General features: G+C 47.1%; 2 protein-coding genes across 6 annotated transcripts in view; one reads left to right on the top strand and one right to left on the bottom strand.

Annotated features, from left to right (window-relative positions):
* Positions 1-1,474: 1,474 nt before the first annotated feature.
* Positions 1,475-18,765, bottom strand: part of LOC140899791 (tricarboxylate transport protein, mitochondrial) — a 63,318-nt gene continuing 46,027 nt past the window's right edge. The window contains exons 11-13 of one of the 5 annotated variants that reach the window (XR_012155454.2): positions 10,461-10,522; positions 9,044-9,195; positions 1,475-1,769 (exon numbers count right to left, since the gene is read on the bottom strand). The gene's annotated coding sequence lies outside the window, so the exon portion shown is untranslated. Of the gene's footprint in view, positions 1,770-1,832; positions 1,856-8,298; positions 9,196-10,123; positions 10,523-18,765 lie in introns of those variants that run through there. The other 4 variants (XR_012155456.2, XR_012155453.2, XR_012155457.2 and 1 more) reach the window with 4 other exon arrangements.
* SMTNL2 (smoothelin like 2) overlaps positions 3,520-18,765 on the top strand; it is a 44,521-nt gene continuing 29,275 nt past the window's right edge. Inside the window, exon 1 of the mRNA XM_073315857.2 lies at positions 3,520-4,438. Coding sequence (XP_073171958.2) covers positions 4,034-4,438 — 405 coding nt within the window. The 5' untranslated portion in view covers positions 3,520-4,033. The remainder of the gene's footprint in view (positions 4,439-18,765) is intronic.

The following is an 18,765-nucleotide window of genomic DNA, read 5'->3' as shown; positions in this document are numbered from 1 at the left end:
TGGGATTATTTGCATGCATGTTACTTGCATGAATAAGGGTGAGTCACCTGAAAGGCTTACAGGATTGGGTTCTAAGAAAACTTCAGGCTCCCTAAAGGTGCCCCACGGTTGCCAAAATATTAAAATTGAATTAAAAATTCCACATGAATGTGGGTAAGTCCCCTTACCATTGATGCACTGATTCTTGGAGTGCACAGAGGCAGTTTTGCAGGCAATGTTATCACATTATTAGCACTACAGCCGGAAGCGACAGAAATAAATTGAGGTCTTGGTCCCATGGAGTGTTGAGCTGCAGATTCGAATCCATTTTTGTGTAAGCTTTCCAGGTGCAGACTCAGGGTTGTACAGCGCTAGCCTATCACGGGCACTACCAGAAACAAATACTAGTAACATTCCACTTCATGCAGCAGGGACGGAACTGTGTGCTGGGTTACAGTCAGGAACTCCTTTGCGAGACCACTGCACACAATGGGTTCGGCCAGATGTCAGGGAGGGCATAACTGGGCTTGCAACATCTTTGTCACCACTGAAGATGTGCAAGATGGAACGACTTGATTCTCGGAGCCCGGATGGAGTTTGCTGCGCTGGCAGTTATTAAAACCAGACCTTTTTATGTGTAAACTGAAAGCTGAACACATTTGATCTGGGACCCACTGAGATGCAGTAAGGCCCACAATGCCATTTGCAGAGTCACTTTTCAGAGCGGAACCTTTCTTTGAGCCAGAACATGCCCCAAAGCTCTAGCTACACTGTGTATTTAAAACATGTATTGGAATCGCACTAATGCCTGGATGCTATAGTGCTAGGTGATTTAGAAATGCTGCAAAATCCTTACACAAAACACACCACCATTCTACAGTAATAGTCCAAACAATCCAAAGCACGATGGTCATGTAAACTGCGGTGTTTGGGATCACCACAATATTTTTCATAAGGCTGGAGAGACAATTCTGACTAAATCATTTTGGGTATCGGTTTGCTTGGCCAGTGTGGATGGGGCAAAGTAATTTCCACACTGTGATTAGAAGCCCATTTCTAAATACAGCTCACACTTTTAAAATGGTTCGGTCCCCAACCATGCTGGTCAGCCAAGTCATGCAAGAAACCATTTCAGCTGGAACTGTATTTCACCATGGTTCCAAAACCTGTGAAAAGCCCAGTGTAGGTGAAGGCCTGTCTGATGCTGGCAGGAAAAAAAGAGTTGATTTCATTGTACTGGACAGATTTCCAGAAGTGTCTCATTTGGAGTGAAGAAACAAACCAAGTGGTTTTTGTTCTAACAAGATGGCATGGTACTGCTGCTCTTACGCATTGTTTGCTCCTGTCTAATCTAGGCTTGATCCTAAAAGGTAGAGCACAAACAACTAAGGACAAGAGTGTGTGGATGCCCTCCCATGGACTTCGGGGGCTTTGGCTCAGGCACGAAAAGATGACCGACATTATTCGATTTTAAAAAAAAATCTTATTTTCAGGCATGACTTAAACAAAGAGGCACAGGCAGAAAGAACAAAACTCAGAGCGAGAGAGGATTTTCCAAGTTGTCTAGGAGATTTGGACATCACGTTCTTGATGATATTCCGGCATCTAAATCCCGTAGACAGCCTTGAAGCTTTCAGACAAAGTGTGTCTGTCTTCTTCCCCCGGTAAGGCTGCCCCTTGGTTTATTTTTTTCATTCTTGTGTTTGTTTTTTATATTATCTGTTCAATGCTGGCTTTGTCGTTGTTTGTGGCGGCCGCTCCATTCCCAGGGCTGCATCCAGCTGCGATGACTTGGAAGAGGGAGATTTCAAACAAACAAAAATAAGTGCTGGGCATGATTTTAAATGTCTGAAACAAACAGCAAGTGTCCCTCATCCTGAGAGAGAGAGAGAGAGAGAGACTTTGAGACTGGATTTTAATTTCTTCCAAAACCAGGAAGGCCCTGCCTCCACATTGCTGTATTTACTGAATTGTGCAATGTTCCACATGCAAGAACAAGGAGAGAAGTGGTTTTATAAATAACATTATGATGTAATTATTCTTTACTTGTCTGGGTCCAGACACACCGAAAGAAGTGGATTTTCTTGGAACAGATATGTGCTGCTTAGGGCTTGTTGGAAAATTTCGATCAAAACATTTTTTTTTTGACTGAAAATTGAGCTTTCAACTGAATGAAATTTTTCATAAAAGGTGGGGTTTTTTTCCTTTTAATTTTTTAAAACTTTTTGATGGAAAACGCAATGCCTCCAAAATTATAATTTTCAGGTTTTGGCTGAAAGAATTTTTTTTTTTATTTTTATTGAAAGTTCAAATTTTCAATGAGAAAAAAATATTCTGATCAACTTCTCCCCCACCCCCCGAAATCCCAAGAACTGGCATAAAAATCATGAGATTTTAAAAATGAACGGGGGATTCTTTTTATTTACTTCCTTTTTCTTTGGCGCATATAGAGGTCAGGCTGCCAAGCTTTTCTCTTTAAATAAATGAAAGCTGATGTCCCAGTGAATATCCTAATTCCTGCAGCTGGGGGCTTGGAGAAAAACAAAAAGAATCTTAAGCCTGACAGATGGCAATGCTGTGACGAGCCCCCATTTAAAGCTGGCTCCTAACTGGAGTGGCTTTGCAGGCGTCACCCCAGGAATAAACCTGGCCGAGTATAGCCCCAGATCTGCCCTGGTTTACTGCTTGGGCATACATCGCGTCAGTATTTAACCAAGTTTGCAACTCATTCTGGACTCCACAGTCTCAGAGCTGCTGCTGCCTGTCAGGGGACAACAGTTGAGCGCTGACCCCTTTCTATGGCAAGAAAGCATCTATTGTCTTATAGGCCATTGGCATTTGCTTGTAGGGTTGATTCAGAGCTGCAAACTGGGCCCCTTCTTCCCACAGACGGGAGAGGAAAAGGGGGTGTTAACACAAATCAAGGAGGAAAGAGAAATCAGTGGGGGTTGAAGGTTAAGGCCAGCTTTGGTAATAAGTCAATACCATAAATAAATGCAAACACGTGTGTGTCTCTGTAGATCACACCTACCTCTGCCAGAGACCTGGATCTCTGGGAAACACCTGGGTGGCCTGCCATACCAAGAATCTCCCTGGCTGTGCACTGGTAGGCATGTGAGAGCGTGTGGCAAGGGGAGCGCCACACGTGTGCAGCTGTGTCTGGATGGGAGCAGGTCTATGTGAGTGCCGCGTACATGCCCGTGTACAAGTTATGTGGGAGAGTGTGTGTGCCTTTACTCTCCCAGAATCCAGTCCCCTCTCCCTTTGCCTCCAGGCTCCCCCAGGGAGCGATAAGGAATGTTTACTTTGGCAGGAGCATCCAAGCAACACAGGAAAGACCAGATATGCAACCCCCCTGCTCAGTCCTCTCCCCTGGCTCCCACTCATTCCTAGTCACCTCCTCCCACAATTCCAGCCCCACCCACAGCCTTTCCTTTCTGATCCTCCCTCCCCACCCTGCCTCTCCCCCCACCCTTGTCCCCTCCCACCCCAGAGCATCTCCCCTGCAGCTGCACGGCTCCTCCAAGAGCTGTTGACAGAGCCAAGCAGCCTCTGGCAGCTGCGAACAAGCCAGCCCCCCTCCCCACCCCTTTGCACTGTCCCCTCCTGAAATTGCATCGCCTCCTTGGAGGAGCTGGAGAGAGACACACACAGCCAGCCCTGCTGCTCAGCCAGCTTTGCTCTCGCTCCCGGCCAGGGCTCCCCCAACTTCGCCCTCCCTCATTCGCTTTTCTGTGCAGAGCTGCCAGAGTTGCCTTGTGCATCCCCGGAGCGGGGAGAATGCACAGAGCCAGCTGGAGCCCGGGGAAGTGAGCATGCGAGTGCCCCGGGCAGGAGGTTGCCCTACAGCAGGGGCTGGGGGCTTTCCTTAGCCCTGTGTTTCTCAACCTTTTTGATACCAGGGACTGGCTTGCTGCCTTCCTAAACTGTGTCAGGGAGATCTCAGGGACCGGTGCCAGGACGCTCTAGGAGTGGGGTGTCCTGCGTTCGCAGCCCCCAGCCTCGCTGGCTGGGAGTTTGCCCGGAGCCCGGCAAGAGTCCCCAGCACCCCATCATGGACACGGTGGCCAGCGACATCGCAGACCTCAGCAGCCAGGACGCGCAGAGCGTGTGCGAGGCGCTGGGGCGCTACGAGGACACGCTGCGGGGCGCTGTGCGGGAGATCCACGTGGACATCCAGGTCTTCAAGCAAGGGGTGGACCGGCAAGTGGACGAGGTACTGCGCCTCGCCAGCCCGCTGGCCCGCACCGTCGCCGAGCTACAGCAGGAGAACCAGCGACTGCGCGTGCAGGTGGAGTGCCTGGCCAGGCAGGTGGAAGCCCTCAGCAGGTCGGCGGGGCTGCCGGACAGCTGGGCTGCGGAGTGCGGGGCAACCGGGGGGCCCAGCTCTCCAGGAGCTGGCGTAAGGCGGGCCAGGTTCTCCAGCCATGCCACCTTATCCATGACCGGCAAGAGCCAGGTAAGCACAGCTGGGAGCGGGGAGCTGTGCTGGGGTGCCCCCTTGGGGGTGGTTGGGCATTGCAGGGTGCTTGGGAGACAGGGGTGGCTGGGGCACCTACCCCCAACTGGGGAGCACCGGTGCACAGGAGGGACTAATCCAGGCATTTAAAAAAATCTCAGCACCCCCCTCCACTTGTGTTGAACAGAACATTTGATAGACCTGGCCAGTTTGTGAACTAGGCCTGAACGGAGATTTCACTCCCTTTAACAAAATCAAATGGCAAGGACAGATCAAAAATAGTGCAAACAGCCTGTTTGAAATCTGATGATGTTACTGTCTAATGTCTCTCCGAACAGGAGCTCATCTAAGGATTGTTTTTATCTCTGCTAGTTTCCTTCCTTAAATGGTTTTAAAACAAAATCATTGGTCTTTATGTATGTGGGGCCAGGTCCCCGGAGGATATAAATTGGCATAACTCCATTGAATCAGGCCCCTTGGGTCAAAGGGGGTTGTATGAATGAGGAGAGAAGTTGGGAGAGCCACGGCTATATATCTAAGGCCCTTGAGCTTGCGTCCAGTGGAATCGTTGCCCAAGGAAATTGTGCGCGCCCTTTGGTGTGCTCCAAAGGCAAAATGAAGCCCTCTCTTCAGGAGTCTATTTATGAGCAACAATAGAATTCCTCCCTGCCAGAGGTGATGTAGTGTTCTCCAGAATCCCTGGGCACCCACCCCCCTGCAGGACAGTGGTATGGCTCTGAGAATGGGCCCTAGAGGATAAGGCTTTTATGCTGTCATTCCAAGGTCACAATCTTGCAAGAGCAGATAAAAGTGCTGTCTCAGGGCTATGTTGGTCTGTAGCTTGGTACAGGGAAACCCCACAGAGTTGAGCAGAAACTCTGCCCGAAACATGATACCCAGACAAATTGTTTATTACAGTACAAAGAACAGAGGGCCAGGTGCAGCACCTACCACCTGGAGGTCGCAGTCAGACAATGAACACCTTTCCCACCCCACCAGACCCCCCATGTCAGCCACAAGGATCACCTTATGCCCAATAGATTATGCAGGGGTGCTAGGGAAGGTAGTTTAAGGCAGTGGAGAAGCACAAAACTGTTCTAAGGTAACTGAGGCTCAGGATCAATGCATGAGTGAGTACTAACCCTATTTAAAGGGCCTTTGGCTGGGAACAGTTGAGAGCTTTTTAAAGAGCATCACCATGGGCAAGTGTCAGCGTCATTGCCTCCTGCAGAGAGATCTGTAGGGTAATCTGGATATCAAGTGACTGTACTGGACTGAGTTGAGCCAAGATTGTTTTACGGGGCAATTTCATTTGTTGCAATCTTCAAAGGCATCGCCCTAGGAAGATTTGCTCACTCTTCACAGTCTCACTGCAAGTGTTTGAACACTAAGAATGAAACAACTCATTTCATGCTTTCACAAAGGTCTGACAAGCCCACTTGGCAGTTGCTACAGCTAACTCCCAAAATGCATTGTCAGACTTTCCTCAATCCTTAGGGAAATCTCTTGTTGAAGGTAGTGGAGATTTGCTTATAGACTAGAGTAGTGGTTTTCAAACTACGGGTCACAGACCCAGTACTGGGTCACGGAATGGAAGGCACTGGGGCTGCAGTGGCTCTGGTCAGCACCACCGACTGGGCTGTTAAAAGTCCTGTCCGCGGTGCTGCCCAGCTAAGGCAGGCTAGTCCCTACCTGTTCTGACACTGTGCTGTGCCCCAGAAGCAGCCAGCAGCAGGTCCAGCTCCTAGGTTGGGGGGCCACAGGGCTCTGCATGCTGCCCCCACCACGAGCACTGGCTCTGCACTCCCATTGGCTAGGAACTGGCCAATGGGAGCTAGAGGGGCGGTGTCTGAGGGCAAGAGCCACACGGAGCCACTTGCATACTTCCACCTAGGAGCGGGACCTGCTGCTGGCTGCTTCTGGGGTGCAGCGCAGTCCACGGTGCCAGGACAGGTAGGAAGCCTGCCTTAGCACCCCCGTGGCACTGCTGACCCGGAGCTGCCTGAGTTAACCCCATGCCCCAATCCCCTGCTCCAGCCCTGAGCCCCCTCACCCCCAGACCTGGAGCCTGCTCCTGCAACCCAAACCCCTCATCCCCGGCCCCACCCCAGAGCCTGCAGCCCCAACCCAGAGCCCTGTCCCCCTCCTGCACCCCAAGCCCCTGCCCCAGCCCAGAGCCCCCTCCCACACCCTGAACCCCTCATTCCTGGCCCCACCCCTCAGCCCTCACCCCAGCACCGCAATCCTCTGCCCCAGCTGTGAGCCCCTCCCACACCCCAAACCCCTCATTCCCAGCTCCACTGGGTCATGGGCATCAATAATTTTCTTTAATTGGGTCACCAGAAAAAAAGTTTGAAAACCACTGGACTAGATAAATACTTAAGGATTTGGCCTGTTGTACATACATAACAAATCTCACAGCTCCTGATCCAAAGCCCACTCAAGTCAATAGGAATCTTTCCACTGAGTCCAGAGGATTTCAGGGCTATTGACCGGAAAGAGATCCACTACATTTAGTATCGCTAATCCCCACTATCCAAAAAAAAAAAAAAAAAATCACAAGATTTAAAAAAAAAAAAGATTTTTTTGCTATCTGGTTTTTGAACACTTGGGTCGCGTTTTCAGGCTTTTGTCTACAGTCCTGGGAACCAGACACTTCCTTTTTTTAAAAGGACAGCTGAGATTCTTATATAATCAACATGACTCCCAGAGCTAAGGCTTCATATATCACAAGACTTGCAATTAAACAAAACCAAACCACCACACTTTGATAACACGGGCAGCTAGAAACAACTTTAAAAAGTCTCGTGGCTGTTCCCTAATGACAAGAACCACATCCAACAAATGCAAGTGTACTACTAAGAGGCACTCGGGTGGCATGGTGCTGGGCAGAGTATAATTGCCCGGATAGAACAGACCAATAAATGTTCTAGTTACAGCTCTATTATGATCAGCAATATTTCCTTTCTACTGCTAGAAAGGAACACTTTGCAATCCATAATTGGGTGCTGAATCAGTGGAGATATCTCCAGTTCACTAGGGGTGCACCTGATATCTTGGCAGCAGTGGCTTGACTCTTGTGCATGAATTATGTTATGCAATATAATATAGGCGAACAGAAAATAGTTTGGGGTAGTTCATATATTTTCTTTGACTGAGAAGTAGCTACTGTTATTTTGGGACTTGAGCCCTAGGGTGAAATTCTGGCCTCATAGACTTCAGCTCCAGAGTAGGGAAAAGAACCACAAGAATACCAACAACTGAGATACTGCTATCTGTTTTGTTTGTATTACTAATGCATGTATTTCTGGGTCCAGTCCTGCTCACAATAAGGATGAGAATAGTTCAGAGAAAAAGAACGGTCCAATGATTCCGGTGCTAGTCTAGAACTCAAGACCTTGGCTCAAGTCCTTGTTCTTCCTTTGTGACCTTGGGCAAGTCATTTAATCCCTTATCTGTAAAACTGGAATAGCAGCATTTTCCTACCTCATAGGAGTATTGTAAGGATCAGTATAAAGACTGTGAAGTGCTCAGATACGGTGGTACTGTAATGGGGCCACAAACAGACCACACCCACTGAAGTCAGTAGAAATATTTCACTTCAATGGGCAATGGCTTGGGTGCTCTGACACTAGCTACCCTCTCTGCCTCGGTTTCCCCATCTTTGAACTCAGGGATGGTGGGGAATTGAGATTTAAGCATTTTCTTAGTTTAGGAAAGGAGTGATTAACAAAACACATCTTAAAGTGCAAAGCTGCGCAAATCTTTTCCTGCACATTGTTATGAATTAAAAATAGGAATTTTTCACAATTCACTAAAGAACAAGGATGCTTTAAAAAAAGCAAAAACTGGCTCATTTTCAAACAAAAATGGCTTTGCATCCAGTAGCATGTAAAGGGTCTTTTTGCATATTTGTGATGTTAATAGCTATTGTGGGTACATATTGTTGTGGGGCCACCAGGCTTTTTTCAACACAGTTCTGCAAAACTAAAATATTGCATTTTTCATGTCATTACTATTAGGCACTACTGTCACGGCATTCATGAATACAAGACCCAACTGAGTGCAGGGTCCCCTTGTGCTAAGTACTGTGTGTAGACGCAGTACAGGGCGGTCCCCGTCCCAAAGGGGTTACAGTTTAAAGGGACAAGATAGAGACCAAGTGACTTGCCCAAGGTTACACAGCAACCTAGTGGCAGGGCCACGTCTCCCGAATCCCAGTGCAGGGCCCTATGTAATTCACCATGCTGCCTCACAGCTTTATTTCTCCCTCTTTAATAAGTTGCCTCGCAGAAGAAACCCACCCTGTTTATTTCTCTGATGGAAGCTTTCTTCCCAAGGCATCACACTCCTCTGGTCTGGTGGCTCTTTATTTTGCCACGTGCACGTGAGAATCGAATTTAACCCACTGAGCACCCCCAAAATGCAAGGTCGGGCTCATCATTTTGTATTTTCCGAAGAAGATGGTGGAAACTTACACCGGAAGAGTCTTGGGCGTCCATTATTTACAGTAGTATAGGTTCCCCCAGACCAGGTGCATGTTAATCCATAGTGCACGCTCCTAGTGCTATGAAAATGGGGTTGGATTTCTTAGCTTCAGCTTACCGCAGGTCACTGGTTCTGTGCTATGTTTCAGACAGCTCTTGGCCTGAGCTGTCATTCCCAGTTACCAGTGATGTCATTCAGAGCAGCTGGCTTTGCAGATCCCCTGGGGAGAGGTGAGAAAGCTCTTACAGCTGGAGCTACCTCGAGCAGCCCTAAAAGACAACAAACGTATTGAATGTACACTCATATGATGGATGGCTTTGACTTGTGCAGGGATGAGCGTGCCTGGTGTGGTTCTGTATGGCACGCTGAAGTCTCGGGAGAACGGCCGGAGGATACCAATTGTTGAAAGTGATTTCAGGGGTCTGTTTCATTTTTAAGCACGCACATCACCGGAGACCAACACGAACCCTCTGCGGAGTTCTGCTCACGCCAGTAGTTCGGTGGAACTGCCTCCAAAAGAGCCTCCCCCCCCCCAGCACTCTTCCAGTGGCCTGTCTACGCTGCAGCTGGAGTTGTGACTGCAGCGGGTGTGGGCACACAACACACTAGCTTTCATCCAGCTACCGCAGCTAAAAATAGTAACAACGCCACAAGAGCGCAGAGCCCTGCTAGGCAGGCAATGAGTGTGTGCCCAGCGTTCTAGGTGGGCGTGTCCAGTCCGCGCCAGCATCTGTCCGGCTGCAATTTCCCTGCTACTTTTAGCGGCGCGAGCTAGATTAAACCTGTGTGGGGACGCTTAGACTCGCTGCAGTCACACCTCTGCCTACAGCGCAGACGTGTACTCGGGTGAAATCCTGGCCCCACTGATATCAGTGGGGAGTTTGCTGTTGACTTCAATACGACTATGATTTCACTCTCTGATCTCCGTCACCAGCCCTGCTGGAGAGGAGGGGGAAAAGAGCAACTTTCTATGTGAATGAAAAGGTAACATAGGGTCCCATGTTTGAAAATCGGGCCTAACAGGTTCCTGTCAATTTTAGGTGCTTCCAGGCCAATATGATTATTCGGATGAAGGATTAAGGTTCCCATGTCTGGAAACTCCCCATTCAAACAGAACAAACACACAGTACTGCTTTTAGAGTAGCAGCCGCGTTAGTCTGTATTCGCAAAAAGAAAAAGGAGGACTAGTGGCACCTTAGAGACTAACACATTTATTTGAGCATAAGCTTTCGTGAGCTACAGCTCACTTCATCGGATGCATTCAGTGGAAAATACAGTGGGGAGATTTATATACACACAGACCATGAAAAATGCTGACATGCTACTTTTTATTTAGGGTGATTTTTGGTTGCTCTGTTATAGCGATATACAGAACTGTATGTATCCAGTTTCAGATTCTGGCATGTAAAGGTGCACACTGCAAGAGGTCATCGTTTTTGTGTCCATATAAGCTAGAAAGAGGAGCTTGTACCAAAACCCCTATGAAAGGCAGAGTCCTTTACCCTGCTTGAATCCATCACATGCATATATGTACCTGCAGAATTAGTGCCCGAACACAGCCCTCTGCCTGGGGTTCCTTGACAGCAGTTGAAGTATCTGTGGGAAGAAAGCTAGGCTGTACTTGGTTTTTCTCCAAGGCCTCCCTGTCTCAGACTTTAGTTTCCTATGCCGGAAAGAGTCACTCTCACCTCCTCTCACCTCCGAGGTGGAGTTAATGAGCAACACCCACCACAGTGGGTCAACAGGAATTCTGTGTGGGACACTTTACAAAGTGGATCAACAGAAGAACCTGCCACTTTATCTCAGACCCCGAACTGCATACCTGTGAACTCTGGGGAAGTTCCGATCGAGAGTGACACACTCCCAAAGTTTGGGAAAATCTTGTTAGGCCCATTCTTTAAAAGTATGATCATGTCTGTCACCTCCAGATTTTGATTCTTCACTTCCCACTGCAGGGTCAGGCAGGATTCTAGAGCTGGCTGAAGTTTTTCAATCAACACAAGTTTCCTGCCCCTCAAAATGGAGTTTTATCTAAACCAAAACTTTCCACAGGAAAATGTTAGGACTCTTGTTTCTGCAACCCAAAGTTTTCCAAAATATCAAATTTGTTTCTCCTTTTTTCCTGTCTCCCTCCGCCCCCAGTACAATAAAATGAATAAGCGACAGAGTAAAGAGAAAAATGAAAAGCTGCAACTCTAGCTTTGCAGAAGCTGATGAAGTTTTGAAAATCTGGAGAGGAAAAAAGCAAAGACGAAGAGGAAAGTGAAAGATTCCAGACATTAGGGTGACCAGACAGCAAATGTGAAAAATTGGGACAGGGGGTGCGGGGTAATAGAAGCCTATATAAGAAAAAGACCCAAAAATTTGGACCGTCCCTATAAAATCGGGACATCTGGTCACCCTACCAGACATACATTCTAAGAGTGTGGGCAGATGATCCCATATCTGCCTACTCTGGGGTTCTTACACCTTCCTTCTTCCGAAGCACCTGGTACCAACCGCTGTGGATGACATCATCTTAAGTTAGATGGGCCTGGGGTCTGATCCAGTCTAGCAAGTCCTATGTGCCTAGTGCATTCAGTGCTAAGAAGGGGGGAGGGAGACCCCAAACATCTGAAATCTTGATATCCATTTTTGATAACTATCAAAATCATTGCTTCCGTTTGAATTATTTCAAAATTTTCCCATAAAAAAGTCACTTCTTAAAAAAAGTTTAACTTTCATTTGAAACTGTGGGGGGTGGGTGGGAAATAAACAGGTTTTTCCCACCATCTCTGTAAGAGACACTTGCAAGCACTTGGACTTAGTCTGCTACAAGACTTTTCCGGCTGCACTTTGGTTATAATTGACCTCGCCCCCCCCCCAGCTCACCCTGGCACAAATCCATTCGCAACTTTGAGCTACCCAGAGAAAATGAGCCAGACCCTCCAATGGGGTAGATCAATATAGCTCCCTTTGGCCCAGTCACTGCAAGGTAGTCCTATGCTGCAATTTGTTGTGTTCCTGAAAAAAAATTAAAGATTAAATTATGAGTGAGCCAGTCCAGCCCTATGCAGGGCTGGATTTAAGGGCAGGTGACCCAGGCGATAGCCTGGGGGTGCCAGGCTTGGAGTGCTGGTTTTGTTGTTAGTGACAAAAAGGAAAATAGGGAATACTTGAAACATGTTACTTCAGACATTCTATGTGGGTTCATTTTTCACTAACCTCCTAGAATGTTCTGGACTTTAGTAGAATCTTGTGGAACCTTCCAGACTTTCTGAGAACTACAGTCTCCTCAAACCTCCTAGAATGTTGTCAGCCCTGCCCGTGCGGGTATATGAGGGGCGGGGTGTCGCCAGTCAGTCAGTGAGATATAAGAACGAAGTGAAGCGAGAGCCTAGTTGTGATGTTGTGAACCTTGTTTTATTTTGTAATTGTGAAAGTATACTTGTGTTTTAAGATTTGAAGAGTGTAAGTAGCGACTAATAAAAAGACATATTTAATGAGATGCCAGAGATCTCTATCGAACACCTATCTACACAACAATATAAAAGAAATACTGTTACTTCTTTTGCCATGCTTAGCATGAAATGTTTGAATACTGTGGATCACAGACTTTTGCTCTCCCTAATACTGTTTTACCCTGCAGAAAATAAAAGATGCTCCTGAAGATGCCTTCAGGAGCTCAGTATAGGAAGCGAAAAGCTCAATTGCAATCTAGTTTGCAGCAAGGGGCAAATTTGATGGGAAAAATATCTGAAACAAAACAACATACACTGGGCTTTAGGCAGTAGCAATCATCCCAGTGCAGAAAAAATTGAGGAATTTGTTTGCTTAAATATATGACATGAATAAATACAGATTTACAGATCCTAGCATGCAAATGTATCGTCTTATCTGACAGGGATAAATCATGCACGCAAATCATGCATCAAAGTTGTGAAATAGGCTAACAATGCAATGCAGGGGAGAGGGCACTGAAGCTGTCCCTTGCCTGGGGCACCCCATTTGGCCTGGACGGCCAATTGCTACCAAGGTGTGAGCTTTTTGGGAGGAGTGTTCATAGTGTTCATTACACAGTTGTCAGGAGGTGATCCACAGCTTAAACTTAGTATGTCCTGAGCTACCACGTACTTGTTGCTTGTACTCCTGCTTTCCTCAGAGAATTAGATTTTAAGCTCACTGGAGTGGGGGCCCTGGGTGAAGGATTTCACCTCACGTCTTTATGTATGTTTGTTACAATATCCTAGCATAATGGATCCCTGATCTTGTCTGGGGCCCTTTGGCGCGACTGCCATACAAGTAATAGATAATGTGCAGATACAGTTACAGCAGCCCCATGACAAGACTGGAAGGATGACCAGAATCCACGCTTGATACACCTGAGCAACACCGCCGAGTAGGAGAGAAGTCATTAACCCTCCTAGCCATCTATGCAGGGATTTGAGCCACTTGACCACCAAGGTCATGGATTTCAGTGCACCTGATCTGTTCTCAAGTCCTGCTCAGCACCAGCTCATTTGGAGCCAACCTAGAGCCTGTCATTGGAGCTCCGAGTATTCCTTTGTCTGTGCTCCCCCATGCAGGCTCTCCCTTATGTGGGGCTTACGTGGTACAGAGAGCCATTATGTCAGGCTGAATTTCACCCTAACTGGATACAGGAGAGTACCTGGAGTTGGGAAGGAAGGCAGATGTGAGTCCATCCATGTATTTTACAACAGCTCATGCATAATGCCTTTTTAGGTCTGCTGCGTAGAGAGATTTATTGCACTGATTAGATGGGGGGGGGGGAGAGAACCCTCTGAGCTAATGCAGGTTTTCTGATAAGACTGTGCGTGTATTATTCCACTGCAGAAAGGCCACATGCAAACAATGCCAGGTTTGGATTCAGTTGTGGCATTAAACCACAGCCTGCAGCAGGAACAATGCCCCAATGTGTGCTGTGGAAGTATGCCAGGCAAGCACAGCTGTTCTGCCACCTTAGAATAAAGTGCAAGGCGTACTCTTCCCCTGTGGCATGCTGGCTGGCACGCTGGGCCCTGGGATCATAATGTGGAGGGCATACTTAGGCTCACACTAGCCTATTGCAGCACCACCAGTGATCACCCTTATATTCTAACTTTGTTTTGAGGGTTTATGGTTCAAGGGTAGATATTGTCACCCGTCACTGCAGCACATATTTGACCTCTGCTCTTCCTCCCTAGTGCACCTGAGCAGGGCTAGATGCAACTGACCCCCTAGGGATAGATTCCACAAGATGCTGAGCACCTCCGATGAAGTGTTCAGTGCTTTTGACTCCGACTGACATAGACAGGGGACAATGGGCACTGACAGATGGTGCTAAGTACCATGCAGGATAGGGCCCTCATTGAATGAGCCCACAGTATTTTGTTATAGGTAGTGTTGTTGCGGAAGTGCTCTATAAAACAGATCTCTCTCTCTCCCTCTTCACATATGAGAGTAGTTACTAGATAAGGGATAATAACAGGTTTCAGAGTAACAGCCACAAGTACTCCTTTTCTTCTTTGGCCTGTCTCCAGACCAGGGAGGATTAACACCACGCCCAGAGCTTGCTCAGGCCCTTTCTTCAGGACACCATGTCATAGTAGGACCATTAATGTTCAGCATACCCCAGAACAAACCACTTCAACATAAATCCAACAGGTAATTTCCCCCAACCCATTGTCTTCCTTACCAGTCTCCCTGCTTCCTTACCAGTCCTCCTAGAAAACACCTGCCAGGGAATCCCCCTGTTCTAGAAACCATCCTACTTCCTGGAGCTTCTCCTATACCCACTCTTACAGCCATTACAGGAAACAGGAGCTCAGCAGGAAATCAGCTGACCCCTTTGCAGCTGGTTCTGATCACTCCCTCTGCTATGCACAAACACTTGTTTTTACAGGGGCACTGCCTCTGCACAGGGCTGGCCGGCTCCAGACCCCCTGTTTCTTTTGGGGGCAAACCACCCTGTTGCACTGATAAAAGGGTTAAATACTTGGGGTGAATTTGGTAAGAATCTTCCACCAATGTTTGAATTAAATTGTTTTGTGGTAAAATCTGGTCAAGCGGCTGAGTGATCTTTTGGGGCCCAATTGTTTCTGTTCCAAGGGCCTGATCCTCCATTTATTTTATTTTATTTTATTTTATTTTATTTTATTTGGCCCATGGGTGAGGCTATGGAGGGGCACGTTACTAATGTGTTGGCAGCATTTGTCTGCATTCATTTAAGAGCCATTTGTCATGTCTCAGCTGCATTTGGCCCTAAAACCTTGGTGAGAATATAACAGCATGAAGCAGTTCCCAGAATCTTTTTTCCTCTGCATGAAGTTTGTTTGCTCTCTTAATGCTGCCCAAATTACTGCCTTGCTGGTGTGCATTCTTCTGAAGTGGGAGCCAGATCCTTTAGATAACCTTTTAAGGTACACGCACTAGCCAAGCTGTTTGGAATTTGTACACTCTGCATGGCAGGCGGTGGGTCAACCTGGCTTCAGTAACATGAGAAGTTACACCAGGTGTGAATTCGGACCAGTGGGTGTTCTCTATGTCCTTGCCGTCTTTCTCTCTCTAGATAACGTTGTTTGCCTTCTCGTTTTTTTCCAACCCCCCCAATCCCCTACATTTTAGTACCATTTGTCTTTCCTTCAGCCCTTTACTCACATCACAGGTTTCCTCTCCCCCGCCCCCCTTCTCCAAGAGTGGCAAGCCAGCTCCTTTCACCAGCACTGAATTTGCAAAGGGCCCTGTTCTGAAGGCAACATTTCTTATGGGCTTGATTTTCAGAAGGGCGGATGAGTGCCCTGAACTCTTCCTGAAGTCAGCGGGAGTGGTGGATGCTCAGCACCTCTGAACATCGGGCCCAAAGTGATGTCGATGGAAATTTTGCCAGTGTCGGAAGTGCAAGATGGTGCCTTGAAAGGGGAAAAAATAATCTTCCCCCTGATCATTTTCAGAAACAAGTGACAGCCTCACCATGAAACCAAAGACATCATAAAAGCAAATTAGACAGGAACAGATATGGTAAAGCATTCTGGGCATGATCCCGCACTCTGGTCCCAATCCAGCGAAACACTTACATACATATGCAGTCTCGTTGACTTCAGTGATACTAAGCATATGGTTAAAATTAAGCAAGTGCTTAAGTGCTTTGCTGGATTGGAGAATGCTCAGCATCATGCGGGACTGAACATTTAGGCCCTTTCAGGAATCTTGTTCCCACTGAAGTCAGTGATGATAATCCTCATGACTTCAGTGTTGCGCTTCTGACCCTTCATGGGTTAAACAGGCTCTTTGGGACAGGGACTCTCTTTTTAATATGGATTTGTACAATGCCTCTCACAATGCTATGGGATTTCCAGTTAGATCACATTTGTAAGGTACTGTGCACATGAAAAACCAGTTGGAAGGCTGCAGTGTGATATCCACTGCAAGATTGGCTCTCTAGATACCTGTTTATTATTATTTTATGACGAATCAAGATTCTCAAGCGTGATTTTGCATGCCTCCATTTTTGGGTGCCAACCTGAGACACTGTAAAGGGGCTAATTTTCAGAAAGTGCTGAGCACCCACTCTGTGAAAATCAAGCCACTTTCAGTTGGGCAACCAGAATCACTAATCACGTCTGAAAATCTGGGCAATTAGTAATCATTAATTATCCACCAAATCCTGTGGCCCTCACTCAGGCAAGATGTTCATAGAAGTCTGTGGGAGTTTTACTCAAGTAAGGACTGCTGTTTTAAAGAAATTGAAACCGTTTGCCTTCCAAAAATGCCCCCAATCCGTTCATCTCTCAGGCAGCCTGCCCATCACTCAGTAATCATGGCTGTGTCTGCTCTCACAAGGCATGTTTTGTTATGGGTAAATTAAAGCTATATTCAGAAAGCCAGGCAATAGGTTAGAGCGGGTGTGTCTACACCGTGATAAAGACCCGCAGCCTGACCTGGATCAGCTGACTCGGACTGCAGGGCAATCAAATTGCAATGTAGATGTCTCCCGCCTTGTGGGGTCTCAGAGCCCGGGCTTCAGTGTGTTTGTAGTGCCACAACCCCTGCCACGAGAGCCCCAGTGAGCTGGCCCGCGCTCTGAGACTCGGTGCCGGGGTTTTTTATCACAGCGTAAACATACATAGCGGGACTGCTCCTGAACGAAAGAGAGCACATGGTGCCGTCAAAGCCCTGCTGAGATTGCATATTAGGTCCATGAACTGTAATGTGTATGATTGTATTTAACACTGTGTACATAATCCAGTATGGTGCAGTCAATAAAAACAGCAGCTGTGTTTTTCTGTCTGCAGGAAACAAATCCAAGTGTCACTTACTAAAACCCAACAGCTCCCAGGGTTTAGCGCTAATGTTTTATCGTTGCATTTGTCATGTTGCTACCCTGGCAACAAAGGCCACTTGCTTTCTGTTTTTCTATGTGTAGGAGGTTTCTGTGTATCAGTCCTGAGAATTCCTCTGCTGCTGAACATCAGGGATCAAAACCTGGTTTCTGAGCCAAGCAGGCTTTTATCTAGGGATCCCATTACTGTTGTATCTGACCACCTCACAATCTTACAAATATCTATCCTCCCAATACCCCTGCAATGTAGGGAAATATTTCTGTTATCCCAGTTTTACAGATGGGGTACTGCTGTGATGGTTAATTTGCTGGCTCTTGTGATAAAATCTGATCCGATGCTGTGATGATGCCCGTGCTTTGGTCATAGGAGCATGCTGCACTGAGGTTTTCTAGTCTTGCTGAAGTGCAAGCTGCTGTCCTGCATTGGTGGCTAGCTAGGGGAAAAGTGTTAACACCTTCCTACATAGCACTGCATGCAGTCAGGGAGGTGCTAATACAATTTCCCTTTTGTGGGTATGGCTTGTGTGAGGGGATTTCCTCTGCATTGCACACACTTGCCTGTTGTTTAATCCTCACAGTTCCTCTTTATTCTGAACAACAAAGCATCTTGGCCTCAGAAGCCAGACAGAGCTATTTAAAGGAGAGACGGGCCAGTCCACACCTCTGTTTGATTGACTTTGTGCACCACTTTGATCCCTGTCTCTCAGACTTGAATTGGAGCTGATGTCAGTTCATTAACCTCCTGCCATTATATCTCCTGCTCTAGCCGACTCTGTTTTTCTGTGACCTGAACAGTCTGATTCTTCAGAGTTAACCCATTTTCCAATAAAAAGGATCCCCTGCAACAATGACTTCCTACCTGCCCAGACAATCATTTGAGACTTGTCCCTTTCCCTTGCAGTCATCAGCCTACGCCTATCGCCACTTTCTGTTCAGTCAGCATTCTTCTCCTCCCCTCTGGGCTTACCTGGGGAATTGGAAGTCCGGCAGCCTGATCCCTTGGGCACACTTTAACCCATCACAGAATGTCACCACTTCCAAATGCAAGCTCACCCCAGCGTCCTTCCCAAAATTCAAAGGGGTTCAGATTTGAGATGCTGGTTCTGGCCTGTCCCTAGCATCTATTTTTCCTTATTTGCCATTATTTTCTCTCTTAACACCCCAGCATGAAATTCTTATTGCCAACAGAAACAGCTATCAGAGAACCAATAAGGGAAGTTGGTAATTACTCCAGATGTCTGCACCTCATTGCAAATTTGTAGCTACCAGAAAATGTGTTTCGTGAGACAAATAGTGTCGATTTACAATGCTTCAGCATGAAGCTAAACATAGGAGTTAAAGGTTCACAAGGTGACAGTGTTATGGGGTTGTGTAAGTGTTTTCAGGTTAAATTAGCACTCCCGCCTTCAGCGATAAAGGCTGAGATATTCAAAGCTACCCAGGGGATTTAGAGGCACAACTCCCATTAGTTTTGGCATGAACCATGTGTCTAAGTCCCATAGGCAGCATTTAAAATCTCAGC

Source organism: Lepidochelys kempii, chromosome 17 (genome assembly GCF_965140285.1).
Source record: "Lepidochelys kempii isolate rLepKem1 chromosome 17, rLepKem1.hap1, whole genome shotgun sequence".
NCBI lineage: Eukaryota > Metazoa > Chordata > Testudines > Cheloniidae > Lepidochelys > Lepidochelys kempii.
The sequence above is the reverse complement of the archived record's forward strand: the minus strand, read 5'-3'. Positions and strand labels throughout refer to the sequence as shown.